This window comes from Rhagoletis zephyria, unplaced genomic scaffold, assembly GCF_001687245.7.
Source record: "Rhagoletis zephyria isolate East Lansing unplaced genomic scaffold, Rhagoletis_zephyria_1.1 Rzeph_scaffold_01962, whole genome shotgun sequence".
Lineage (NCBI taxonomy): Eukaryota > Metazoa > Arthropoda > Insecta > Diptera > Tephritidae > Rhagoletis > Rhagoletis zephyria.
This window is the reverse complement of record NW_016159046.1, coordinates 61,008-84,822: the sequence shown is the minus strand read 5'-3', so window position 1 is coordinate 84,822 and position 23,815 is coordinate 61,008. Positions and strand designations below refer to the sequence as shown.

The 23,815-nt window shown below is 35.6% G+C and overlaps 1 protein-coding gene across 1 annotated transcript; it reads right to left on the bottom strand.

The window, feature by feature from the left end:
* Positions 1-2,256: 2,256 nt before the first annotated feature.
* On the bottom strand, positions 2,257-23,233 carry LOC108365698 (protein similar-like; the record flags this gene model as incomplete). Its single annotated transcript, XM_017619816.1, has 4 exons — positions 2,257-3,588; positions 8,955-9,759; positions 9,878-10,365; positions 22,015-23,233. Coding segments are annotated over 4 exons (3,498 nt in total), but the record flags the coding sequence as incomplete, so codon positions are not given.
* Positions 23,234-23,815: the final 582 nt, after the last annotated feature.

Genomic DNA, 23,815 nt, shown 5'->3' with positions numbered 1-23,815 from the left:
TCCCCACCAGTCTAAAATCGGCGAAAAGTGGTACTTTTAAGAAACTAATTTTTTCGGTTTTTTTTCACTTCAAATCTATATCTAAAGTGACGAATTTAGAAATGGTTCGGAACTATAGAAAAAGGGCTGCAGCGGGGGGCTTGTTTACTTTACATAGATATGTGTTCGGCGGCTTTTTCGTTCAAAAATACGCTTCTATTCTGTGCTTCGCAGATGCTATTTCATAGTTTGGTAATACAAAACAAAGCTTTGTGTTAACATATTAACATCTTGGGGCCATCTGGAATCTAACCAATAACAGCGAGCACCTCTGCAAAGTCAGCTACAGTAAGGTAAGTAAACGTACATTTCTTACAATCATTCAAACAAATTAAATTTCAAATTGAAAAAACGTTGCTTTGAAAATAATGTAAAATCGCACACGGAAGAACCGAAAAGATTGAAAAATCATGACACTTTTTTCTTTCGTTTACTGGTTCGGAACTATGGAATTTAGGACTAGTTCGGAACTATCGAAAAAGGGATGCAGCGGGGGGCAATTGACACTTCCTAGGACATCGCCATGTTAAATTCGCCAGCTGCTTGCATGCAAAAGAGATTTATCGCGAACCAGTACTGGGTCTAAATGTACTAGAAGCGCCCCAGTTCGGAACTAGAGATTTTCCCCACAGGGTATGTACATATATCTCATTTGTTTGGATTATATTTTAGGTAAGAAATATTCAAAGAAAGCTGGGACAAAAGAAATCCGGAAAAAATGTTGATAATTTTAAGCCGATTAGTTGCTGGGTTTTAAGCCGTGCTCTATCCAGTAAAAAAAAAAATTGTATGCTACATAGGTTATGCACGTTTTTCGCAATAAAAAATCCTGCCTCGGTATTCCGTTTTCGTGAGCAAGTGCACTAGAATTGAAGCCTTTAGTATTTTATCATATGTATGTATGTATGTGGATATTGTATATGTTTTCGGCATACGTAGATGCTTTAGCAATAGAGTAAAGGTGTATGTTAACTTTCCTCAAAATCCATAACATAAATATTCGTGTTCAAAAAAAGTTGCTAGGTGGCGTCTTAATGAGTAATTCTACGCAATCTTCCAAACTAGGGAAGTTCAGAGTAAACAAGCAAGGTACGCCAAATTTCATCAAACATTTATTTTAACACTTTAACCCTTGTAAGACGCCGAATTTCATAAAATTCAGATAATATTTACAAGTTCGACTCACAAGAGCGGGGGTGGGAGGTGGGTATGGCAGTGCGAACAGAACATATGCAAAATTTCATCGAAATTGTAGCTAAGGGGGACATGCTATTGTGCGCGGTCTTCCCCGTTTTTATGTTAGAAATAAAAATATCAAAATTCTATCACAGTAGAAAACTAAAGTCGCAACGGTTTGTGCATGAACATGTTAACATAAATGAATATACATACATAAGTGCATATCTGTATGTACATATGTGTTTCTGGGAGGTATTCAGAGTACTATGTCACTACCACTGCTTCATTAGCCAAAAATGAATAATTTTGACCTAAGGCAATAGGCCCCGCCCCGACTAGTCCCACTGCAGATGCATTAAATTCCAAATAAAGCAGCCACGTATGTACATATATACATAAGCATGTACATATGTTAAATTTGTTTTTAAACCCCAAACGCAGCTTTTCACCAGCTTGAAGTTTCATGCACCAATTGCATAATTTTACTTAATTAACGCTTTTTATTTTTTGGTTTTATTTTTCTTTTTTTGCTTGGCCAATAATTTTTATTTGATTCTATCTCTTATTTTCACTCGCTTATTTCATAACTAAAATATTTATTTACAGTATCCGATTAACAAATTTAACAACTTTACTTTTAAGTCTTCTACACTTTTCTGCTAAAAATAATATCCTTTTTGGTCAACTTAAAGCTGAACTATAAAATCGGTGTAAAAACAACAGAGAATAATCGATTGCAATTTCGTGAAATACATATAAGCATGTGTCTGTGATTGTTTGTGTGTGTGCGAGGGTGTGTGCGTGCTATGTATGTATATTGCGGTAACAATAACTATAAAATTCGTGTGGTACTCGTATTGCAATCTCACTATCTCCCTCCCTCGGGTTCTCCACTTCTTTCTCACCGCAATGCGTAGAGCTTTTCGACTAGTACTAAATCTTAAATTTAACTTTAACAATATGTTTGTATATAATCGCAATTAAATTGTATTACACAATCCTAAATAAAGCATAACTTACGGCGTTAAAAATAAAAAGTTAACGAAGAGTATGTTTATATTAATCAGAAAATCGATCCATTTACAAAATTATACAACTAAAAATTTAATGTCTAAATATGTATTGTGCTTGTGCTTGAAATAATTCCGAACACAAAAATTAGGAAAACCAAAATTTTGAAATAGCCTTTTCATCTTGCTTAAATTGCTTTGTGTTTCCATGTGCATCGCTAAATAAGTGTAGTCAGTTGTTGCGCTTGGCAAACGTATGTTCAAAATACTATGTGCCAAATGCCAAGTGCTAAAGCGGCTATGAGGGAAGGCAGTGGGATGACGAGGTGTCTTTGCACCATTCCAGCCGCGCCTTCCCCATGCGCACTCACTGCTTATGCCTTTGCCAACTTTTTGGGCCGCACTGGTACCAGACAGTAGCCCGCACTTACGTCACAACCGCTAATTAGCAAATTCTTCAGCACTGAATTCGATTGTTGCTGCTGCTGTGCTGCGTTTAGTGCTTTTGTATCGGCGGTCATTGGCCAACGTGCGCTTCCGCCATTCAATTTGCGCATGTATTGTAGCTGCTGCTGCTGTTTTTGTTGTTGCTCCTTCAGCTGCTGCGACTGCACGGGTGCCACTAGTTGTTGCAATAGCTGTGGCACAGAGTGCAGCTCTATTGCTGAAGTTCCGACAGCCGCGCCTGCTGGGCCAGTGCTCTTCATGCGCTTCGTTTCCAGTTGGGTGCTACTCAAATTGCTCACCAAATGTCTTTTATGCGACTGTTGGTTCTGTTGTTGTTGTGATATTATGCCCTTTGTAGCATTTGGCAAACGCATTTGCTGTTGTTGTCTTTGTAGCAGCAATTGTTGCTCCTGCTGGTGCTTGCCATCAATCAACCGAATGGTGGTCGTACCAATACTGGCAGTCAATGGAGTTCCATCTACCGGCGTCCCTGCTGCTGCTGCTGCCGTTGCTTGGGCGTTCACCAATTTAATTGTTGTGATTTTATTACCACCGCGATTCGCCGGCAACATTTCGTCGTTAATTATCATTTTATTGTTGACGTTATGTAGATGATGTTGTTGTTGTTGCTGCAATAAAATATTCTTATTGTTTTGTATGGTTATCAATGGCACTGCATTCAAAATTATATTGTGTTGCTGTTGCTGTTGCTGTTGTTGGTGTTGTGGCGGCAATTGCTGTTCCAGCTGCAAATGCACCTTGCAATCGTCCAGCGTCGATGGCTGTTGTTGTTGTTGTTGTTTCTGTTGGTTCTGCGGCGAGTTTGACGAAGATGTTGGGGAGGGCGCTGCCGAAGACGAAGTGTCACTAACATTAATTTGCAGCAACTCATTCCAGCAGTCAAGATTTGTTGCTACAGGACGAATGAATAGGTGGAGATAGAAAGATAAGAATAAGCAGTTAGAATTGAAATAAAATAATTTGCCTTAGAGTGGTGCTGGACGTGGCAATGCAAGCGCTCTTTCTACACATTTTGCTGTCGAAATGCGAAATCGAAAGTCTGCTTTCTGCAGATTTGCAGAAAAAGCTTTCACATAGAAAGAAGGTTTTTTCTTAACAGCGGTCGTCCCTCGGCAGGAAATGGCAAACCGCCGAGTGTATTTCTGTTATGAAAAATAGCTTCTTATAAAAATACCATCGCCATTCGAAGTTGGCGTTAAACTCCTCTTTGTGTGACAACATCAAGACACACGCTACAAATCGGAGAAGAAGCTCGGCCAAACACTAACATATTTATGTGTAAGCGCCAATCTATTATTATTATTACTAACTGCAATTGAAATCACTTTCGAAAAATAATTTCAACCTGCTTGTGCTACACCAGCAATTTTATTTTTGCTGCAAGTGCTGTCCAATCAATATAGTGTTGCCATGTGACGCGATTTTTGCATCATATGTAAAAAATACTTGTAATTAATTTTTCTGATATAAACTATTTAAATATTGATGCACTCGGCCATTTCTTTGCTGTATTGTGTGCATTAGAGTGTTTTTGTTAAATTTGTCAGGCCACTAATTTTGTCTTAATCATAAAAATGTTTGGTAACACAGTTAAACTGTTAAAAACTGTTCTCGAATGTCACTTTACATGCAAGGCATAAGGCAATCACTTATGCAAATTCTTGAGTGTGACAGACATTTCAAAAGGACTTGCACTTGCCACGTCTAACAGCTACATATGTACATTAGACTGCATCACCGGGAAATCGTAATAATGAAATTTTGTATGTCGTTTTTTTCCGATTTTCAAAGATTGATTTACGAAAAACTTGAATAACTGGGCCAAAAATATTCTTATTTAGGCTTATGGGATCTCAGAAGAAAGGTATTTTATTTTATTTTTTTTTTTTTCAAATAACAACACGTCTTAATTCAACTTTGAATGACGTTCGTTCATCCTACCTTTCCCTTTCATCCTTTGAATGAGTTTATTAGCAAAGAAATTAAAAGGGTGAGAAAAGACCTTTACAATGAAAAAAAGTCTAAATCGGAAGAGTTAATGTTCAGTTATTCAAGTTTTTCTTATACCAATCTTTGAAAAAAGTTAAAACACATCATCAAAAATCTGATTATTACGATTCTGTTCGAAATTTGTTTAATCTTTTTAAAAATATTTGTATGCAAATTTTTTTAGTTTAAACCATTTTGTGAAAACAAAAAAATTTAAGAAACTATTTTTATTGATAAAAAAAACTCCATATTGGGAGGTATTTTCAAAACGATCCATCTCACGTAAATCTTAATATTTTTCCGAAATATTTTAGTGGGCGTCTTAAAATATAATAGATTTTATAATTCCAGTGGTAACAAAGTATCAATCTTTTTTTTTTTTTTTTGTATGGGGGAGTGATGCAGTCTAATGTACATATTTACTTTTGCGAAATGTGTAGAATAGTTGGAAATTCGTTGCGTTTCTGAAGTAAAGCTTTGAATTCTATGAAGAAATGTAATCTAAGCACATAGTGCGTACTATGCACATTATACATAAGTATGTAAATGCACACACACATAACTTTTTATTTGAATGCATATAAATCCTCATTTTAATACCGACAGGAACTAGAAAAAAACTTCTTTTGATTTCTTAGCATTTTTGACGGCCACTTAAAGGATTTCTTCCAAATTCCTTTAGCATTAGGAAAATACATTGTTCACAAGTAATTTTTATGCTTAAAACACAAGCGACTTCAATACTCATACAAGATTTTAAGAGTACCACTAACTTCTCCATGATCCAATGATTGGAGCTAAACCAAATTAGTATGGGACCACCGAATCGAACTATCGAGAACTGTTCGCGTGGTTCAAAGTTATCGGTAACATACTTAAAAAAGAAATTCAAATATTCCGATGAATTCATAACATCGCTATTTTTTTGTTTGTTTTTTTTTTTTTGTTCTAACCGACTTCAAAAAAGAAGGAGGTTATCTATCAATTCGTCTGAATTTTTTTTTAGGTATGTTACCGCATAACTTTGGACCACGTTAAACAATGTCTATAATTGTTTTTTTTTTTACATCAGAGGTGGTCCCAGGTGGTGGCAAAGTATTTTTTTACTATCATGACTAGTGATATATCGAAATTTAAATAGCTGAATAAGTTAGGCACTCGTCAATAACCAACTTTTGACGCAATGTCGTATATAAAAAAAATTCTATAGACAAGATATCGGTACTAATAAATGTTTGCGAAAACTTGTATGCACAGACATAAGCACAAAAATATGTACATACATAGCAGGGACACAAAAAAAAATTTTAACACAAAAAAAATTTTTTAACACAAAAAACAATTTTTTAACACAAAAAAAATTTTTTAACACAAAAAAAGAATTCCGAAATGAAGCGAAACGTTGTTTCATTGTTAAGTAGATGATGTATTAGATGAGAAATATTTTTTGTTTCGCCAGTAAGAGTTATGTATATCCGGACGTCTATCTTTTACGTTGCCAGACAACTGTTATGCAGGAGAAGTTTTTTCCGTTGCCAATTATCTATTATTTTATAAAGGTTGTAAAATAAAATAAGGATATTGATGAAGAGGGTCGGAGAAAATAAGCAAGAAAAATCCATTTTAAGCGCGTAGATAAGCACAAAAATATTGATAAATATGATGGCAAGTATGCTCGCAAAACAAAATTTACTGTACAGTTTAATGTTTTGTTTTTTATTCAGTTTATTTCAAGGATTGAAAAATTGCAGTGGACAATCAAGTGCTGCTTGATATTCTCAAATAATAGAGATCTGCGCTGATCGTTTTAATTTTTTTAAATATCAGTTTTCTCGATTTGAGATAAATTGTTTTTAATCTCTTCAATAACACCAATACTTTCCCGTAGAAACAGACCATTGGTTTTGTATCGAAGCACAAATTCAATTGAAGTTAAGGGTTTATAAAAACCAAATCTATAACAAGTAGTAGAGTACAAGGCACCCTTGTTTTCAACAGAAATATATGCCCGTTCCATTATTTCGGAAGGAAAAAGTGAGACAGCAGGATGTAAAATATCAGATGTCAAAACTCCTTGGACACTACTATTCGCACCAACGAAATAATAGCAATTTATTTATTGACCATTTTCTTAAAAGGTCCGTACTTAACTTTATACATTGAAATAACCAAAATAAGCATGATCGTTAAAATTAAGCTTGGAAACCCTGAATAAGCAAAATAAGGAAAAGCTTAAACTTTTCGGCCCTGATTATCAGACAACGTAATAATAAATGTTGTACAGGAACTATTATCAAAAGGTAACGGATTTATGGAAAATGCTGATAAAACGTATAACTCCTACGCCCCTGGTATATAGTAAATGTATTGAACATATCCGAAAGCACTGATGGTACTGAGCACCTCTATTCTTAAAATTCGTGAAATTTAATGGACACAGAATCTCGTACAAAAATTCCATCAGTTAATCGAGTATGAGTTAATGAAAAAAAAAAAACAATACGAAATAAGTCTTGCTTTTCACCTACATACGTATATACGTGCAGTATATAAAACAAATTGTGCGAATGAATGTAGAAATGGTAAATGGAAATTGAATGAGAAATTCTTGGCTAAGTAAGAGCACAAAATGTAACATTTTCGGACAAGCAATACTCGAAGAGAAGAAAATTTTAAAAGCGTCCATTGTAGAAAAACTCAAATACTACACGAACAATGTTTTGCTTGAGACGCATATGTATGTATGTATGTATGTATCTACGTATAGTATAGTTATCAAGGCATAATCGATCTTCTGAGAAGGCGAGCTAGACGTTGAGACTGCTTCAATGAAATCAATCGACCAAAAGCAAGAGCGGGGAAGGAACAGCAGTGGCAGATGGAATAGAAGAGTAAAGCTCTGCTATGAGTTGATGGAATTAAATATACATACACACATGCATACATTTTATTCTCTTTGCCTTTGAACTTGCTCTCACAGAGGAAAATATAAAACAATTGCATAACTTTCAACATTCCGGGTTTGTCGCTCAAGTGGCTGTATGATCGATGAATGTTTTGTTAAAGATAAGATATGTATTGGTATTCGTGGTCCGATAAATATCAGAAGTAGTAAAAGCCCAGTGTATTCTCATTAGTTGCGATACAAGTTTCCACCAAGCCATATTGTTTGCGATGGAATTTCGTACTTCGATACTGATAAATTGACATCCATTAACGGAAGCTTAAGCATTCCTGGACACATTGATATCATAACTACTACGGACTATTTAGATCCATTTTTTTAGACGATCTCATTTTTCAAGATGCCTCTGCGCCATGCGATCGGACAAAGATCCGAAGGAAAACTTTTATTGTTAAATAACAACATTACCAAGAATATTGAAGCCCTTTTATCCTTTCTGCTCAGAACAGGTAAAGGGATATTTGCGTCGTAAGGATATAAAAACTTTGAAATGGTCAGGAAATAGACCAAATTTGAGTGCGACTCTTGGACTATTTTCAAGAAAGAAGAGAGGTTCAAGGAATAAGAATTGAAAGAGGCAATCTTGGACGCGTGAAAAACAAAATAATAGTTCGATAAGTGTCAAACTGTAATAAACCCGATATTCAAACTGTAATAAATCAAATATTCATGAAAATTTTAAGTGGATTGTATATTATTTTACCCTTTTCATTAATTTTATAAGTGACTTTTTAAACTAAAATAAAAAATATGTGACTCGCAAGCCATGCTCCACAAATATCCTTCGTGAAATTTTGTGCTATTTCAAAAATTTTGTTTAGAGAAATGATCTTTAATTGGATGTTACTGTTTCGTATTTAATTTTTAGTATTTTTGCTTATTTATATGTACTGTATACCACATTCTACTTTATCCTCGGAAAAATAGGTATAGGTAACCTTCGAATATTCCGTTATCTGTTTTGAACAGAAAGGAGAAAAGAACTCCAATATTCTTGGTCATAGCGAGTTTTATTTGCGATTCGGAAAGTGAGTTCGTTGGAAAATGGCACTTTATTACCCTGTTTTCTTTCACGAATTTTCTAATAGCCCTCTTAACCGCGTACAAAGAGATCAGCTGTGTTATATAATGTCTCTACTGAACAAGCAAAACAGGCATACATACAAAACTAAGTATTCGGTTATTGCAACGAATTTCCACAGAGGCTTACACATTTCTATTTGGTACTTATTCGGGACAAGAGCATTATCATTGATTATTTGCAAAATACAAGAAGTATGTGGCCCACACTTGCTTAAACTTACAATCCTTGCTGTAGACATTATCAAATGCATCCTCAATGGAATCACACAAGTTCGGCGACAGCGAATTCTCCTTCTTGCAATCGATAGTCAAGCCGAGCAACTGCATTTGGCGCTGTTGTTCTCCTTGCTGTTCAGCTGCCAACTCCCGCTGCAGTTGCTGCAAACGAAAATCACCACAATGCGATTGCTGCTGCTGTGGTTGCAAACCACCGTCGGAATCTTCGGTGACACCACTACTACCACCACCACAACTATTATTCAGAATCGATAATGTGCCATTACCGGAGCCGCATAACAGCGCAGCCAATTCGCTTGTGTCTGTGCTGTAAACACAATTCGTATCCTGTTGCTGTTGTTGTTGTTGGTGCTGTTGTTGTTGGTGATGCTGCTGCCGCTGCTGTTGCTGACTCATCGGGGATGGCGAAAGCGACGAGACGGTCGAGGCGGGTGAGGAGCACAACGAATTGAAATGTGATTGAGTGATATGTTGGGCATCATTATAGCTTGTCAACAGGTTGGCATTGCCTTCGCACGAGTGTTGCTGTTGCAACTGTAGTTGCTGCAACGTTGCATCAACTTCTTTTTGGTTGCTCAACTCTTCGCTGCCCAATCCATTACTGGCGCACCACATTAGATCGTCGGCAGTAAGGAGAGGCAAATCCTCTTGCTCGTTCATTGGTATATATGGAGCGCGCATGGTCATGTCGATTTCCTCATCAACGCTCATTGTCATAAATGCAAATCCATCATCCTGACTCAGCGAGTTGGGACTGCACAATGATGGCAGGCTGCTCGCTTCGGGACTCTAATATTGAGATAAAACAAAATGAAAGCAAAAAATGATGTTAGATTTACACAGTGATAGCTTTGAGCTTTTGCTTTTCAATATATATGTACATAAATAAGTATTACTTAAAACCCACCTTCGAAGCCACACTGGGCGAGAGTAAATGCTGTGAGCAGTTTGTGTCATTTGATTCTTCTCGATAATTGATGAATGGATCAACGCGCACGACCGGTTTGTTGCAATTGTGGTTGCCAATATTGCTGCCATTGTTACTATTGTGCAATGCGGCAGCGTTCAAACTGCTGCTTATAGAATTCTGCTGATGCGTTGGACTGCTAAAGCCACTTTTGTTATTGCCAATATTATTTGTATTGCTGTTAAGGGCACCGTTGTTGCTACCGTTGCCGTTAGCACTGCCGGTACTGTGCTTCGGAGAGTCTGGAGAAGAGGAATTTGTAGTTGAATCAAGTGAGCTGTAGTCATCAGGCAAAAATCCACCGTAAGTATAAGAGCACAAGCCCAGCAACATCTCGCCGCAAAATGGAGCGGTATCATCGAGGCGCATGCAAGCGTCAACAGCCGCAGGTGTCAAGTGTGCCAAGTCATCGGGTTCCTCTTTGAGCACTACACGATACAATAGCAACAGTAGGTGCAGATAGGGTGGCATAGAAAAAGAGAGAGGTAAGAGAGGATATTGAGTTATAATGCAAAACAAATATAAATTGTTACAATTAATGAATGAGTGATAATTAGTTATGAAAGGCGCATTGAAAAGTAAAAACAAGCCCACAAGCCAAGGCGAATACATACATATAAGGTGGTATCGATTGAACAAATACAACAATTACTTGTATTTTGTGTTTGCTTTTAGCGGGCCATTGTCAAAATTCAGCTATTCTTCCCCGAATGAAAAAGGGCGACAGAAAATGCAAACACTCTCACGTTCTCATTCACTCACTAATGAAATTCAAAATTTTGACAATCAAACGCTACTCACAGCTGATGAAACAACACCACCTTATATAAATTCGCCTTGCCACAAGCTGTGTTTATTTTGCTGTTTATTTTGTACTCTAAAAATGTAAAAAAAAAAATAAATAAAATCCAAACAGAAATGACTTGTCAGAGTCTAATCCATCTGTTATATTTGCCTGGCACTAGTTTAAATTTGTATATCGTTAGTATAGTATCGTATCGTCACTGAAAAAAATCACTTTTTGGTTGATGTGTTTCATCGCTATATCATTTTATGCAATAAACAACTTTAGTTAGTTATGCCTTTTTTGCATTTTAGCGACGATGAGAGATACGCCTTTCCCATAGTCGATGTAATAACGATATACTCTGTACAATGTGTCGACGTATTATTTCCACAAGCCTATAATTTTACTGCATTTTTTGCTGCCCTATAACAAACAAAAACCAAGGAATGAAACCGAAACCGTAACCGTAACCGTTATCTTGACCTGAAAAGGAACGAAAGCGAAACCGTTTCAAGCACAGGTTTCAATCGGTTTCCAGAAATTTATAAAAATCAGCTGCATGATCTAGCAACCAAAATTTTTTTTCTTCCAAGGAATGCAACCGAAACCGAAACCGTAACCGTAACCGTTATCTTGACCTGAAAAGGAACGAAAGCGAAACCGTTTCAAGCACAGGTTTCAATCGGTTTCCAAAAATTTATAAAAATCAGCTGCATGATCTAGCAACCAACATTTTTTTTCTTCAGTAGCATAACTGTGCGGTTTCACCAAAAATTAGTTGCATGACAAATTTGTTGACTAGTACGTGGATAGCCTTACTTTTAATTCTTATATATCGTGACTTATGCCAACACTGATAAATGTGCTACAATTCATGTCGAAGTCTTTCACTTCACTTTAGAAGCCTTCTCTTCGTCACTTCACTTTACTTCGTTTTACTTCACTTTTCACAATTACAATTACCTCCAAAATAAATAAAAATTTCTTTGAAATAAATGATTTATTTAACCAAAATCAGCTGTATTTTGCTAAAATTCTTGTTAAGCAGTAACTTTGGCAAAGTAACTTTTCGCAAAAAGCTACTAAAAAGATGCCTAATAAATTAAATCTCCGATCTGGCATCGGCTATTTGGAAGAAGTCGTTTTGATTTTCTTTTTCACATGTCTAGTAGTAAAGCGCACAAAAATGAATGGGTGGATAAAGTTTCATAATTATTTAGTATATATTTGACGAAAAAAACAATTATATTTTAGTTTTCATACATCTTCAATTTCACAGCAAAAAGGAAACATTTTAGTGAATCTGGTGATGACGTTGTTGCTGTGTATCAGGGGATGACTTTTTTGTCAAAACTTTCATTTTTTTTATTCCAAAACCGAAACCGGAACGTAACCGAAACCGAAACCGAAACAAATTTTGAAGAACGAAACCAAACCCGAAACCGAAACCCTTGCCAAAACCGAAACCGAAACGGTATTTTGAATCGGTTTCATTCCTTGACAGCCAGTCTTAGTAATGTTTTTCCAGTTAAAGCAGATAATAATAGGTTTGTTCAGTAAAAATTATCCAGTAACTCTGCCAGCAACTCTCGAGCAACTTCATTTCTGAGAATTTGAACGCAAACCCAGTAACAATTTGCAAGTTTCAGGAAAAGTTGATAAATTTGTGGTTTATTCGTAGCAACTTCCTTATAAAATAGTATTTCTACAAACTACTTCTTCTACTACAAAAGCCCCATAAAAAACTCCTTATTACTTCGCCTCCTAGAGAACTGTAATTTTGTTCTCTCAATTTCCCCTACTTTACAAGTTTTTTGGATACGTGAACACCAAAACTAGGTGTATAAACTAGGCTTAGGCCCAATTTCAGATGGGCTACTTAAGTAGAGATTGTTGATTAACTTCCACTATTCATTTTCGCTGAAATGGCCAATATTGGCTATTTAAATATGAGGAATGCAACCCTGTGTTTGTACCAAACAACAAAGATTTAAAACGCCTATACGTATGCATGATTTGATTTCTATAACGTTTTTTGCTACCCCTGTAAAATAAAACATTTGTTGGTTAGGATTTTTGTGAATTAAGGTAACGAAATGTAGATCTGTCTCTAGATCTGTCTGCTTCTCCAATAAATGTTATTTTTCCCTTGTGCAGCCAAATATAAGTTGCGTTCCCTAACTCGCAAGAAGTTGCTAGAATTTACAGGAATTTACCAGAAAGCGTTCCTGTATCCGGTTCTCTGGCTTCTTTTGCCTTTTGACAATTTTNGCTAACTCGCAAGAACTTGCAAGAATTTACAGGAATTTACCAGGAAGCGTTCCCGTATCCGGTTCTCTGGCTTCTTTTGCCTTTTGACAATTTTACAGGTTGTAACCCAGAACAGTTGGGGAACGTAACTATAGTAAAAGCGCAGTTAGCCACGAACGTAAAAACGGAGAACGTGTCAGCTGACGGGATTTGCGTGTTAACAAAAACTCACCACCGCATGACCGTGACATAGACGTTGCGTCTCTCTCTTACTATCAACAGCACACTTGATATCTTTCGACGTACTTCTACGCCACGCTCCCTACACGTCCGTGGGTAACCGCGCTCTAAGGCTTTGTAGAGATAAGCGTTGTTTATGTTTATATAGTTGCGTCATAGCAAAAAATCATTGACAGGTATTTGCCCGCTCTGTTGACGTAAATCGTGTAAGGTATGTACATATGTATGTACGAAGTCCAAATCGTTGTAATCTAATATTAAGTATATATGTACATATTTATTTACCAGCATCATTGTTTTACATAAGCAGAAGTTTTTAGTTGTTTTAAAATTTGTTTTGGTGATTTAAGCTTTTCATTGAATTTGTCTATTAAATTGGACACATCAGAAAACAATATTTACTTCCTTTTAAATAGCAGCGCATGTCTTTAACTTGCTACTACGAAATGAATTGTGCCAGGGCTTCAAACTAAATTCAGAGAGAAACATAAAAAGTGGCGCAAAAATAGCTCTATTTGAAGACGCTAATCGCCCGATCTGACAGCCCAAACTACTTTAAGCGGTCTTACTCAAAGGGTCAAAGCTTTACGTGAATAAGCCGCAAACCCTCAAAAACAACTTTCGCCAAGAAATCGACAATTTACCGCCGGAAATTTGGTGGCCACCTATCAAATATGAAAAAACTAGATTTAATGCTTCTAATAAATATATGCCGTTAAAAAACTACAAGTACATTCAGACCGGCAGTTATCGAGCAATTAGACAAGCTTTCTCGATTAAGATGCTAATTGAGCTTGATTATCCATTTTTAATTGCTCGATTAATGCTTCACTAATTCCTAATTGATTGCAACCCTGCTGGATACGTTAATTTTGACTTTAGGGTATTTTTATTGAACAAATAGCAATCAGCCGTTGGTTCCTGGTCCTCTTTTACAGCTGATATTCCAGCAGGGATGGAAATTTTAAATTTCAAATTGTACAAAATGTATCTAACAGTACATAATCGTTCTTAAGAAGTAAATACGTATTTTTATAAGTACATATATATTAAAAACGAAGAGGATTACTTCTTCCTTCGCTTTGTACTCACATTAAAAAAAAAAATAAATTGGCTATAAAAGTAATAGAGCAAGAGCCAGCAACGGCCAGACCTTCGTTATTTTATAAAGACTGAAAGCTTCTCTATATATGCCCCCAACACAGGTAATAAAGGGTGAACACACCAAAACTGCGACACTTTGGGAAGCTTATAACTTACCCAAAACGAATACAATATTTTGAAATTCAAATACCATAACTTGACCATGACCTTAGTTGAACGTAGAAGAAATTTCATTTGAATTTGATTCCTAGTTGAGTTAAAAATGGCAACCGAGCTAGAAACGAGACAAACCATTTTGCACGAGTTTATAAATGATCCGGCCTTAAGTACACGTAAAATTGCTAAACAATTAAAGATTGCACTATTCGACAGTGATAAAAACAGTGCTCGGAAGGTCCTCAGCGCGTTTTCGCGAGATCCGAAGATTTTGTCGCGTTATGTTGCAAAATCCGTACGGAGATCGCAGTTTTTCGTACAAAAGGTAAAGCGGAAAGCTTCATTGAGATGTTCTACAGCTCAAACAGCGCCAGACGGAGGCGCAAAGTAGAATGTTACAGCGAAATCCCGCATTCGGAAGTTGTATGAATTCTAAATTAAAAAATACAACCGCATTGTTATGGACTGCGAAACCTACTGCTATAAGAATTCAAAATATATTGCAGGTCAAGATTTTTATACTGCTGCAAGTCGTCAAGATGCCCCTGAAAGTTGTAAGCTGAAAATGAAGTCCAAATTTCCAAAAACCCCATGGTTTNTCTGTGGCCGTAAGAGCAGCCCTTTTTCCCCATCCGGGACAATGAATGAAAGAGTGAAAATTATTGAAGAGTGCAAAACAAAGTAGTGGTGCAGTCGTGCAGAACATTATGTCGCGTGGGCGATGAAAATACCGATCACTTGCATATGGAGCAAATAATAACTAATATTTTAACATTTGTTATTTTCAGATTCGAAAATTTGGATATCCGTTCATTTTTTTATGCGGATATCCCGATGTCCAGTTAAAATCTTTAATTAATTAATTTTAAAATCATATATTCGAATATTGGAATATCCAGATTATTTCAGATATTCAAAAAATCTGAATAGAACTCCCAGCCCTAATGCATATACATACATACTAAATTGGCACTCATAGGAATTGTATCTATAAGGTGTGTGTGTATGTGTGTGTGTGTGTGGCTCAACGAAAACGCGGAATAGGCGGAGCAGATGTTTGAAAGCATTCGATAATTGCGACATGCTGCATAGCAAATAAAAAAGAGGAATTAAGAAAAATAAAAAACAAAAACCTGAAAAAAAATAAAAAAAAAAAATTAAACAAAAAATCTGCTCGGATACTTGAAAACAAAAACTTAAAATTGTTCGGTCTTATTTACTTTATTTGTTTCAGTGCCCCCCTTATTCTACTTTGTTTACTTCGACCGCCCTCTGACCCATCTACTGGCGTCGTCAACATTAATTTTCCGCCAACAATTGGCGAAATATAATTTATAACTAGTAGCTGCTAGTGGATGCCAGTTGGAGCGTGTGTCCAAATGACAAGTTGTACAAAAAAAAAATTAGCGTGTGGACCGGGAGGGGTGGAAGCGAACACCGCCGCTATACCCAGCAAGAATAAAGAACGAAGCCAATTAATTCATTTAGAACTGTCAAAAAATATTCCCACAAACAAACAAAAAATAAATAAATAAATTAGGTGCGAAAAAAGACATGCGACGAGTGTTTTTTGTATCGTCGATGGAGGAGGGGAAATTTGCGCGTGCTTTTTTAAGCACTCCTCAACTAAAATTAGCAAATTTAAAAAAAAAAATCAACTAACACGTAGAAGGGGGCCAGTGCTGGACTTGTACCGCAATGCAGCTAAATTAGGTAAAAGTTTGTGCTAGAAAAAAAAAACCTTAGCTTATGCTGAGTTTCCACCAGTCATGGAAGTGTTAAACAAATCGCGACATTAAACAATAGCATGTGGGAAAATATTTTATGGCAACATACATTTTTAATGTCCCCTTTTGTGGTTCAAATATTTGTAATTTAATGTTCGGTGGGGATCAAGCATTAGAAATTTTTCCAAAAACTGTTATCAATGATTATAATCGTTAATAATTATTAAACTGAACAATGAAACTTTTTAGAATGTGAATTACATAGTGGAACAGCCATTTTAAGGAGAACTATGCCCAAACGTCTGTTTCCATGCGTGATAGTCACAACCCGTAAGAGGATTTCGCTCCACGCCATCAAAACTTTAAGTTTTCACAGCACAGCTTTTGCGGATACTTGGACTCTGTGCTGACTAAAACTACATGAAATAGCTATGGAGTACCTTTTGGGAGTCATTAATTTACAAAATGTCCTGCTACTTGGATAGATTTAAAAGCATGAAACGAATACGAGTCAAACCTTAAACGAAATTGAATTTCCAAAATATTACAGCCTTCTTTTCAAATATGTACATACATATGTTTTTGAACTACTTAGTAGATAGACGCTTTATATTTATTTGGTTAGAAGTATACATATCTTTTATTTCGTAATACATATTTAGCGTGCAAATTTGAAATAACTGTAAACATTTGTTTTGAGCAATCAAGTAAAAATGAACAAGGCTTTAATGCAAAAATATCCGATAATTTAGAAAAATAACAGGGTATATGAAAGTATTCGATTCTTAAAAGTATTCGATACTTCCCATTATTCCTACAAACCTGATTTGGAAAAATATTTAAAATAAAAAAGTACTACCCTACGACACATTTGAAGCATACACTGGGGACTAACATTTTATTCACAACTGGGATTTTTTAGAAGATCCCACATTAACTGCCGGTTTCACGAAAGCAATTTAAGTGAAAATTAATTTTTTTTCTATCGGTTTCCATATTAAATTCAAATAAAGTAACCATTTTTCATTTACAGCCGGTTTCACTAGCAATTGAAATGGAAATGGTTTTTTATTCTCCATATAAAATTTTAAAAATTAAAGTGATTTTCCACTTAAATTGCTTTCGTGAAATTGGCTTTTAAATTTGTTTCGTGACACTGGCTATAAGAGTTTAAAGAAATGGTTTTCATAGAAATCGAGGTAAATAAATAATATCGAGAAAAAGAGTTTAACATAAAGTAGCTTTTTATAAAATTTCCATTTACGATTCAAAACCAAAAAACAACAAAAAAAAAACCTAACCGCTTTAACAAAGGTGGCAAAGGCTTAGATAATGAATGCCCTCTAAACTTAAAACAGAGAAGATAAAGTGTTCGTATTATAAACAATTTTACAAGATGATAGAAGCAAAAGTGTGTAAATTAAATCGCCGACTGTGAAGAACAAATAATTGTCCAACAAACTGATAACGAATGAAAAATATGTGCCAGAGCTTAAGACGTTTAATTACATAGCCTTTATGTATATAGATTAGAATAATTGCATATTTGCCAACTCAAGTATTAAATTGCATTATGCAAACCGTGAAACAAATTTTATTAAGTGCAAATACTTGAGATGAAAGCATGGAAGATTGCGCAAGTAAGTCTTCCAACTCACAAATAGTCAAATCACTTAAGCTCATCTCAAATTTTTAAATCAGCATAGGTGTGTATATATGTATGTATGTATATGTGTATACCCTGCAGGGAAACCGCGGACTAGTGAATCAAATTTCTAGTTCCGTACTAGGTCTTTATCGCCAAAAAGTCCAAATCGGCGAAAAGTGGTACTTTTAAAAAACTAATTTTTTCAGTTCTTTTCACTAGAAATCTATATCTAAAGTGACGAATTTAGAAATGGTTCGGAACTATAGAAAAAGGGATGCAGAACGAACTAGATCTTGTTTGTCGAATTTAGAACTAGTACGGAACTATCGAATAAGGGATGCAGCGGGGGGCTTGTTTACTATACATAGATATGTGTTCGGCGGCTTTTTCGTTCGAATACGCTTCTATTATTATTATTATTCTTCATAGCCTGGTAATACAAAACTAAAATTTATGTTAACATTTCAACATCTTGGGACCGTCTGGAATCTAAGAAATAACAGCGAGTGAAAACACATTTCTTCCAAAATAACTTAAAATCGCACACACAGAAGAACCAAAAAGATTGAAAAATCATGATACTTTTTTCTTTCGTCTGTCGATTTTAGAACTGGTCCGGAACTATAGAATTTAGTACTAGCTCGGATCTATCGAATAAGGGATGCAGCGGGGGGCAATTGACACTTCCTAGGACATCGCCATGTTAAATTCGCCAGTTGCTTGCATGCAAAAGAGATTTAACGCGAACCAGTACTGGGTCTAAATATACTAGAAGCACACCAGTTGAGAACTAGAGATTCTCCCCACAGGGTACGTTTGTAAATACTCGTAGAATGAAAAAGAGTATAGAGAAGCAGCGGCACTAATATTGCCAGTAAGAAAAAGGCAACAAATATTCTTTAAAAATGCGCAAGTGATAGTTAACTATGTTTACAAAGATTTTCTATTTATTTACTATGCACTGACGCATGTAAGCAATTACATATTGCAATTTACACTGAAAAAGTGGCCTCGATTCCCTCTAACGAACCGATAAAAAAAACTCAAAATGCACGTATTTAGATTATAGATGCATCCACTTTTGTGTAAGTATGTACGTATCCTCACAAATTTGTTCACTAATTGTCTTGAAAACTTTATATACATAGGTGCATTCAAACGTACAAATGTATGTACTAAATACATATAACTACTTAAGTATACAAAGCATACTTGTAAAACTAGAATTTTGTAGCCAGCTGCGTTATCATTCCCAATCAGGCCTTCTTATCAGCGCTCAGCACCCAGCGAAATTGGCATTAAAAATATTTGACGATAATTGTCCAGTTCTTCTATGTGCACTATACACTGGGGGCCATATAATAAGGGACACTACTTTTTTATAAGTTTTGACAATTTATTTTTAGTTTTAATTTTTACGAAATATACAACGAAAACCAGTCAACTTAAAGTTTTATAATAATTCGTCAGATTTCAAAAAGTTGTCATCAAAATTTTAAACTTTTAATTGGAATTTCTAGATCAGTGGGGCGAATCGCGTGTTGCCGTGTGTGGCGATTTTTGGTGAATTTGTATTCAATTTTATACATGTTGCGTCCCGTATAATAAAAAAAAATACTTTTAACTAATTTATTCTCCTGATATGAACTATTTAAATATTAAAGCATTGCGCATTTTGCGGCAGTTTTATGCGCATTTTAGCATTCATAACAAACTTTTCAGGTCAGTAAGTTTGTTATAAGCATAAAAATGTCTGGTAAAATAGTTGAAATTGGAATTGTCTGCATTCACCGCGTAAACAGACAAAAAGTTGTATCGGAAAGGTAGATTTTCGGAAATAAAAACTGCTTTCGAAATCCACTTTCTTTTGAGTATACAGTTTTTTAGCCCATTCATTTCTAGTTCAAGTTTCAAGTGGCCAAAAATTAACCCTTGTTTTCAAGTCGTATCGAAGATTGCATGGCATTGCATAAAATTTCAACTAGACTTGTGTATTAAAACGGAAAAACTTGGCAGCACTCGATAGTTTACGACAATTTTCGTCGTCTACTTACGCAATGAGGCTACATATTTTTGTAATTTTATAAATAAAGGAAAAATAAATGGTCAAAACGTATAAAGAAGTAACGTCCCTAATTATGTTGCCACCACTGTATGTACATACATTCGATTTCATATTCTATTAAACAAAAGGACAGTTCCAGGAGACCTTCTATTTGCAAGTGTCATTCAATTTTCGTTTCCAATACAACGAAAGCCAAATAAAAGAAAACATCGCAGTAGCCACCGCAGCACATGGCTGATACAAAGTTAAATTTGAACTGTATCATTAGTGCTTCATGTAAATTTTCCACTTCTAAGGGAAGCTCCATCCGAAGGCCTTGAAATTCTGGCCATTACATGCGAAACAAAAAGGAGTGAAGAATCGAGCACGGAAGTCTCGCTGCAAAAGATCAGAAATAAGGGCACATAAAAGGTCTTTGTTTTTTTTTTTTTTTTTTTTTTTAAGAACTGGAATGCATCCTGCGTGTGAATATATTCCATACCGGAGAGAAAAAATTATGCAATAAAATAGGGCAAAACTGCTTCTTCAGGAAAATATTATTCTCCTCTTAATCGTATTAATAAAACCACTGAACTTATCATTTACTTTTCGTTTCATAATTTAAAATTTTTACCTCACTAACTGAACAGACTTCACAGGGCTGCATGGGAAATCTGAAAGTGATTAATTGAGTTATTGTTAGACAGATACATAGAGCTTAGTTAAGAGCTAAATTTCTAAATATTTTTAATTGCGCAATCAAAAGCGAATGTCAAAATATAGGCAAACCCCGTGGTAGAAAAAAGAAGGTAGTTTCACTTAGTGACATTAGCAGCCATGCAGCCATTTGACTTTTGCTGAGCTTATGACATTTTCATCAAAATCAAGCTACCAGATTGAAAATTATAATACAACTTTTTCGGAAAAGAATTTTGTCGACAAAGAAAAAAATAATTTTTTTTTTAAATAATAAAAATAAAAATGAGTGGCGCATTTGAAAGCTGCAAAAATACAAAATACCACGGCAAGGAAGACGGTACAAAATTGTTTAAATTTAGAGGGCTTCCTTTTGTGAGACAGTACCAGTAAAGTTTTCAAAGCGGTCTACGAGAAACAAAAATTTGGGAACCCCTGCGTTAGATCAACACAGAATAGTCAATTCTGAACAGTACACTAGCATTACCAGAAGTGTTCGAAAAATGTATTACAATCAAATAAAATAAAAATACCTTTTTAGTATCGACGGTACTTAGACAATAAAACATCTGAATAAAAGATGCAAACAAGTAATTTTTAGCAAAAAAAAAACGACTTCAACTCTCTTATAAAAAAAAAATATATATATATATATATATATATCTCATGATCCACTGATCGGATCTTAACCAGATTAGTATGGGACCACCTCTGAGACACTACCTTTCCAATGCAAAAAGAATTATCGGTGGACGTGGTCCAAAGTTATGCGGTAACATACATAAAAAAAAATAAAAAATATTCCGACGAACTGATAACCTCCTCCTTTTTTGGAAGTCGGTTAAAAAAAAGAAGAATTAAGATCCAGAAAAATACATCGTAGACAATATTTCCTGTACACGCTCTAATTTTTTTTCTAAAGAAAACGGAATTGTCTTAAGTATTTAGTTGGAAGTCGTCTATAAATGCAATTTTTTTGAAGTTTGATTAATTTTTGTGAACTTTGTGCAAAGCTTGAAACTTTTTTTTACGTGGTTTCTGTTGCAGATCGAACTATATTTTAAATGAAAATTATAAATAAATAAACATAAGCCGCAAATAACAACACTATTTTATTGGTCGCTGCTGTAGGTACTAAGTAAATTTCCACATATTTCAGTCCAAGGCCTCTGAATAATACACACACACTTCATTTCACCACAAAGCTTGAACGCTTTCAAGGATTAAACTATCAGTAGTGAATAGCTTTCAATAACAATATTTATGAGTTCGAAACATTGACAAAATTATGTACATATGTATGTATGTATGTATGCCTATTTAAGTTCTATATGTATATGTATGTATATGGATTGTACAATGTATGAATGAACGAATGAGCCAATTAATCAAAATTAAATGCCAAATAAAATGTTTTCTACTCACTTGTTAACTCGGTGGCTTCATCCCCGAATGACAGAAATTTATTCATATCTTGTTGCTGCTGAGACTGTATCTGTGTCTGCGTCTGCGTCTGCGACTGTGGTTGGAGCTGTTGTTGTTGCTGCTGCTGTTGGCCTCCGCTGGGGATTGCCGCTGCCAGCGTAGTTGGTGTTATATTGGAATTGCTTTTACCAATGTGTTGTTGCTGTTTATTACACAATTGGGAAATAGGCGTAAATACGGAAGCGGTCACCGATTGGGCGCGTGGCGCGGCGTTCAATGGTGGCAACGGAGCGCTTGCTGCACTCACAAACACCGCCGATGTACTGGTGATCGATGGCACCGGCGGCGGTGGTGACGACGTCGGCTGCGTGGCGTTCAAATCGGCCAGTGTGGCCGGACGAAATACCGATGCGGTGACCGACTTGGGCCGTTTCTCTTCGAGTAATTTTGGTGCGTGCAAGTTTTTATTGCTCGCAGTTTGTAGATCGTTGTCGATCAAACAATTCGATTGTAGATTGCGCCGCAATGACGAAAGTGAATTTGTGCAATCAAACGGTTTAGATGGTGTGGCTGAGGTGGCTGAGGTGGTGGTGAATGAGGTAGTATTCGGTTGTGCGACAATTGCTGACGATTGTTCGCGTTTGATTGTGGCACACGAGTTGTTATTGGTACTGTTGTGGGAGTTGTTGGTATGATCTTCTTTTAGATCGATGTCGGTGGTTTGGATCAATTGTAGTGTTGGTGGTGAGTTGGGTGCTGCTTTTATCGAATGCAATTCGATTTTGCTAGTTTTATTTTGTAGTTTTTGAGTTTCTTCTTGCTGTTGCTGTTGCAGTTCTTGTTCGAGTTTTGTTGGTTTAGTACATTCTTTCAATTTGCACTTGTCGTCGTCAGTTGAGTTGATATTGATGATATTGTTGTTATAGCTGATATTCTCGTTGATGTTGTTGTTGCAACAGCGATCGCTAACGTCACTTTGATCGCTTTTGCCGTCGCTTTCCCCAACTTTAAGCTTGCTTGCCTCGTATTGTGCAATTGAATAAATCTCATTGTCGTTCTCAAGATTGCTGCAAAAATTTACACATAACGCGCTATTTACATTATGCGCTTTTGGTAAGAGTATCGGCGATTTTCTCGTACAATAGACACACACGCAAACACAACAAGGGAAGTATGGAAAACGTACGGTTGGAGACGTCGCGTTTTCGATTATTGGCGATTAGAGAACACTTCACGTTGGCACTATTTGTATATATATATATATGTACACAAGTATTTATTTATTATTTTTATTATTATTATTAGGATTATTGATATTATTAGGTTTATTATTATTATTATTATATTTTATTATGTTATATTATAATCTTCACATATCGTTTCATCCCCGTAGGCCTATCACTCTAACCATAGCAGGCTACATTGCGTACCAGAGGAAATTTACTTTTCGGGTGACCTAATATCTGAATGTCGTAATCGAAAAAGTCGCAACCCTAAGTGTGTTTAAAAAGATTTTACGACTTTAAAACTCTGAACTTATTAAAAAATGTATATGGCTTCGCGGATTAAACAATTTTTATCCAAGGGATTTCTTATTTTGCAGACATAAAGAAGAACACGTTTACCTTTTTCAGAAATAATAAAAACGCAATGAAAATAGGAGAATTTTTAGAAAAAAATCTGCGTGGATTTTTTTCACATCGGCAGAGTTTCTGGCGGTGGCGGTCAAATGCTTGCAAAAAGTCGACCTGGTACCTCCACCTAGTGGGGAAAGTAGTAAATTTTAAAGTGGTCCTTACAA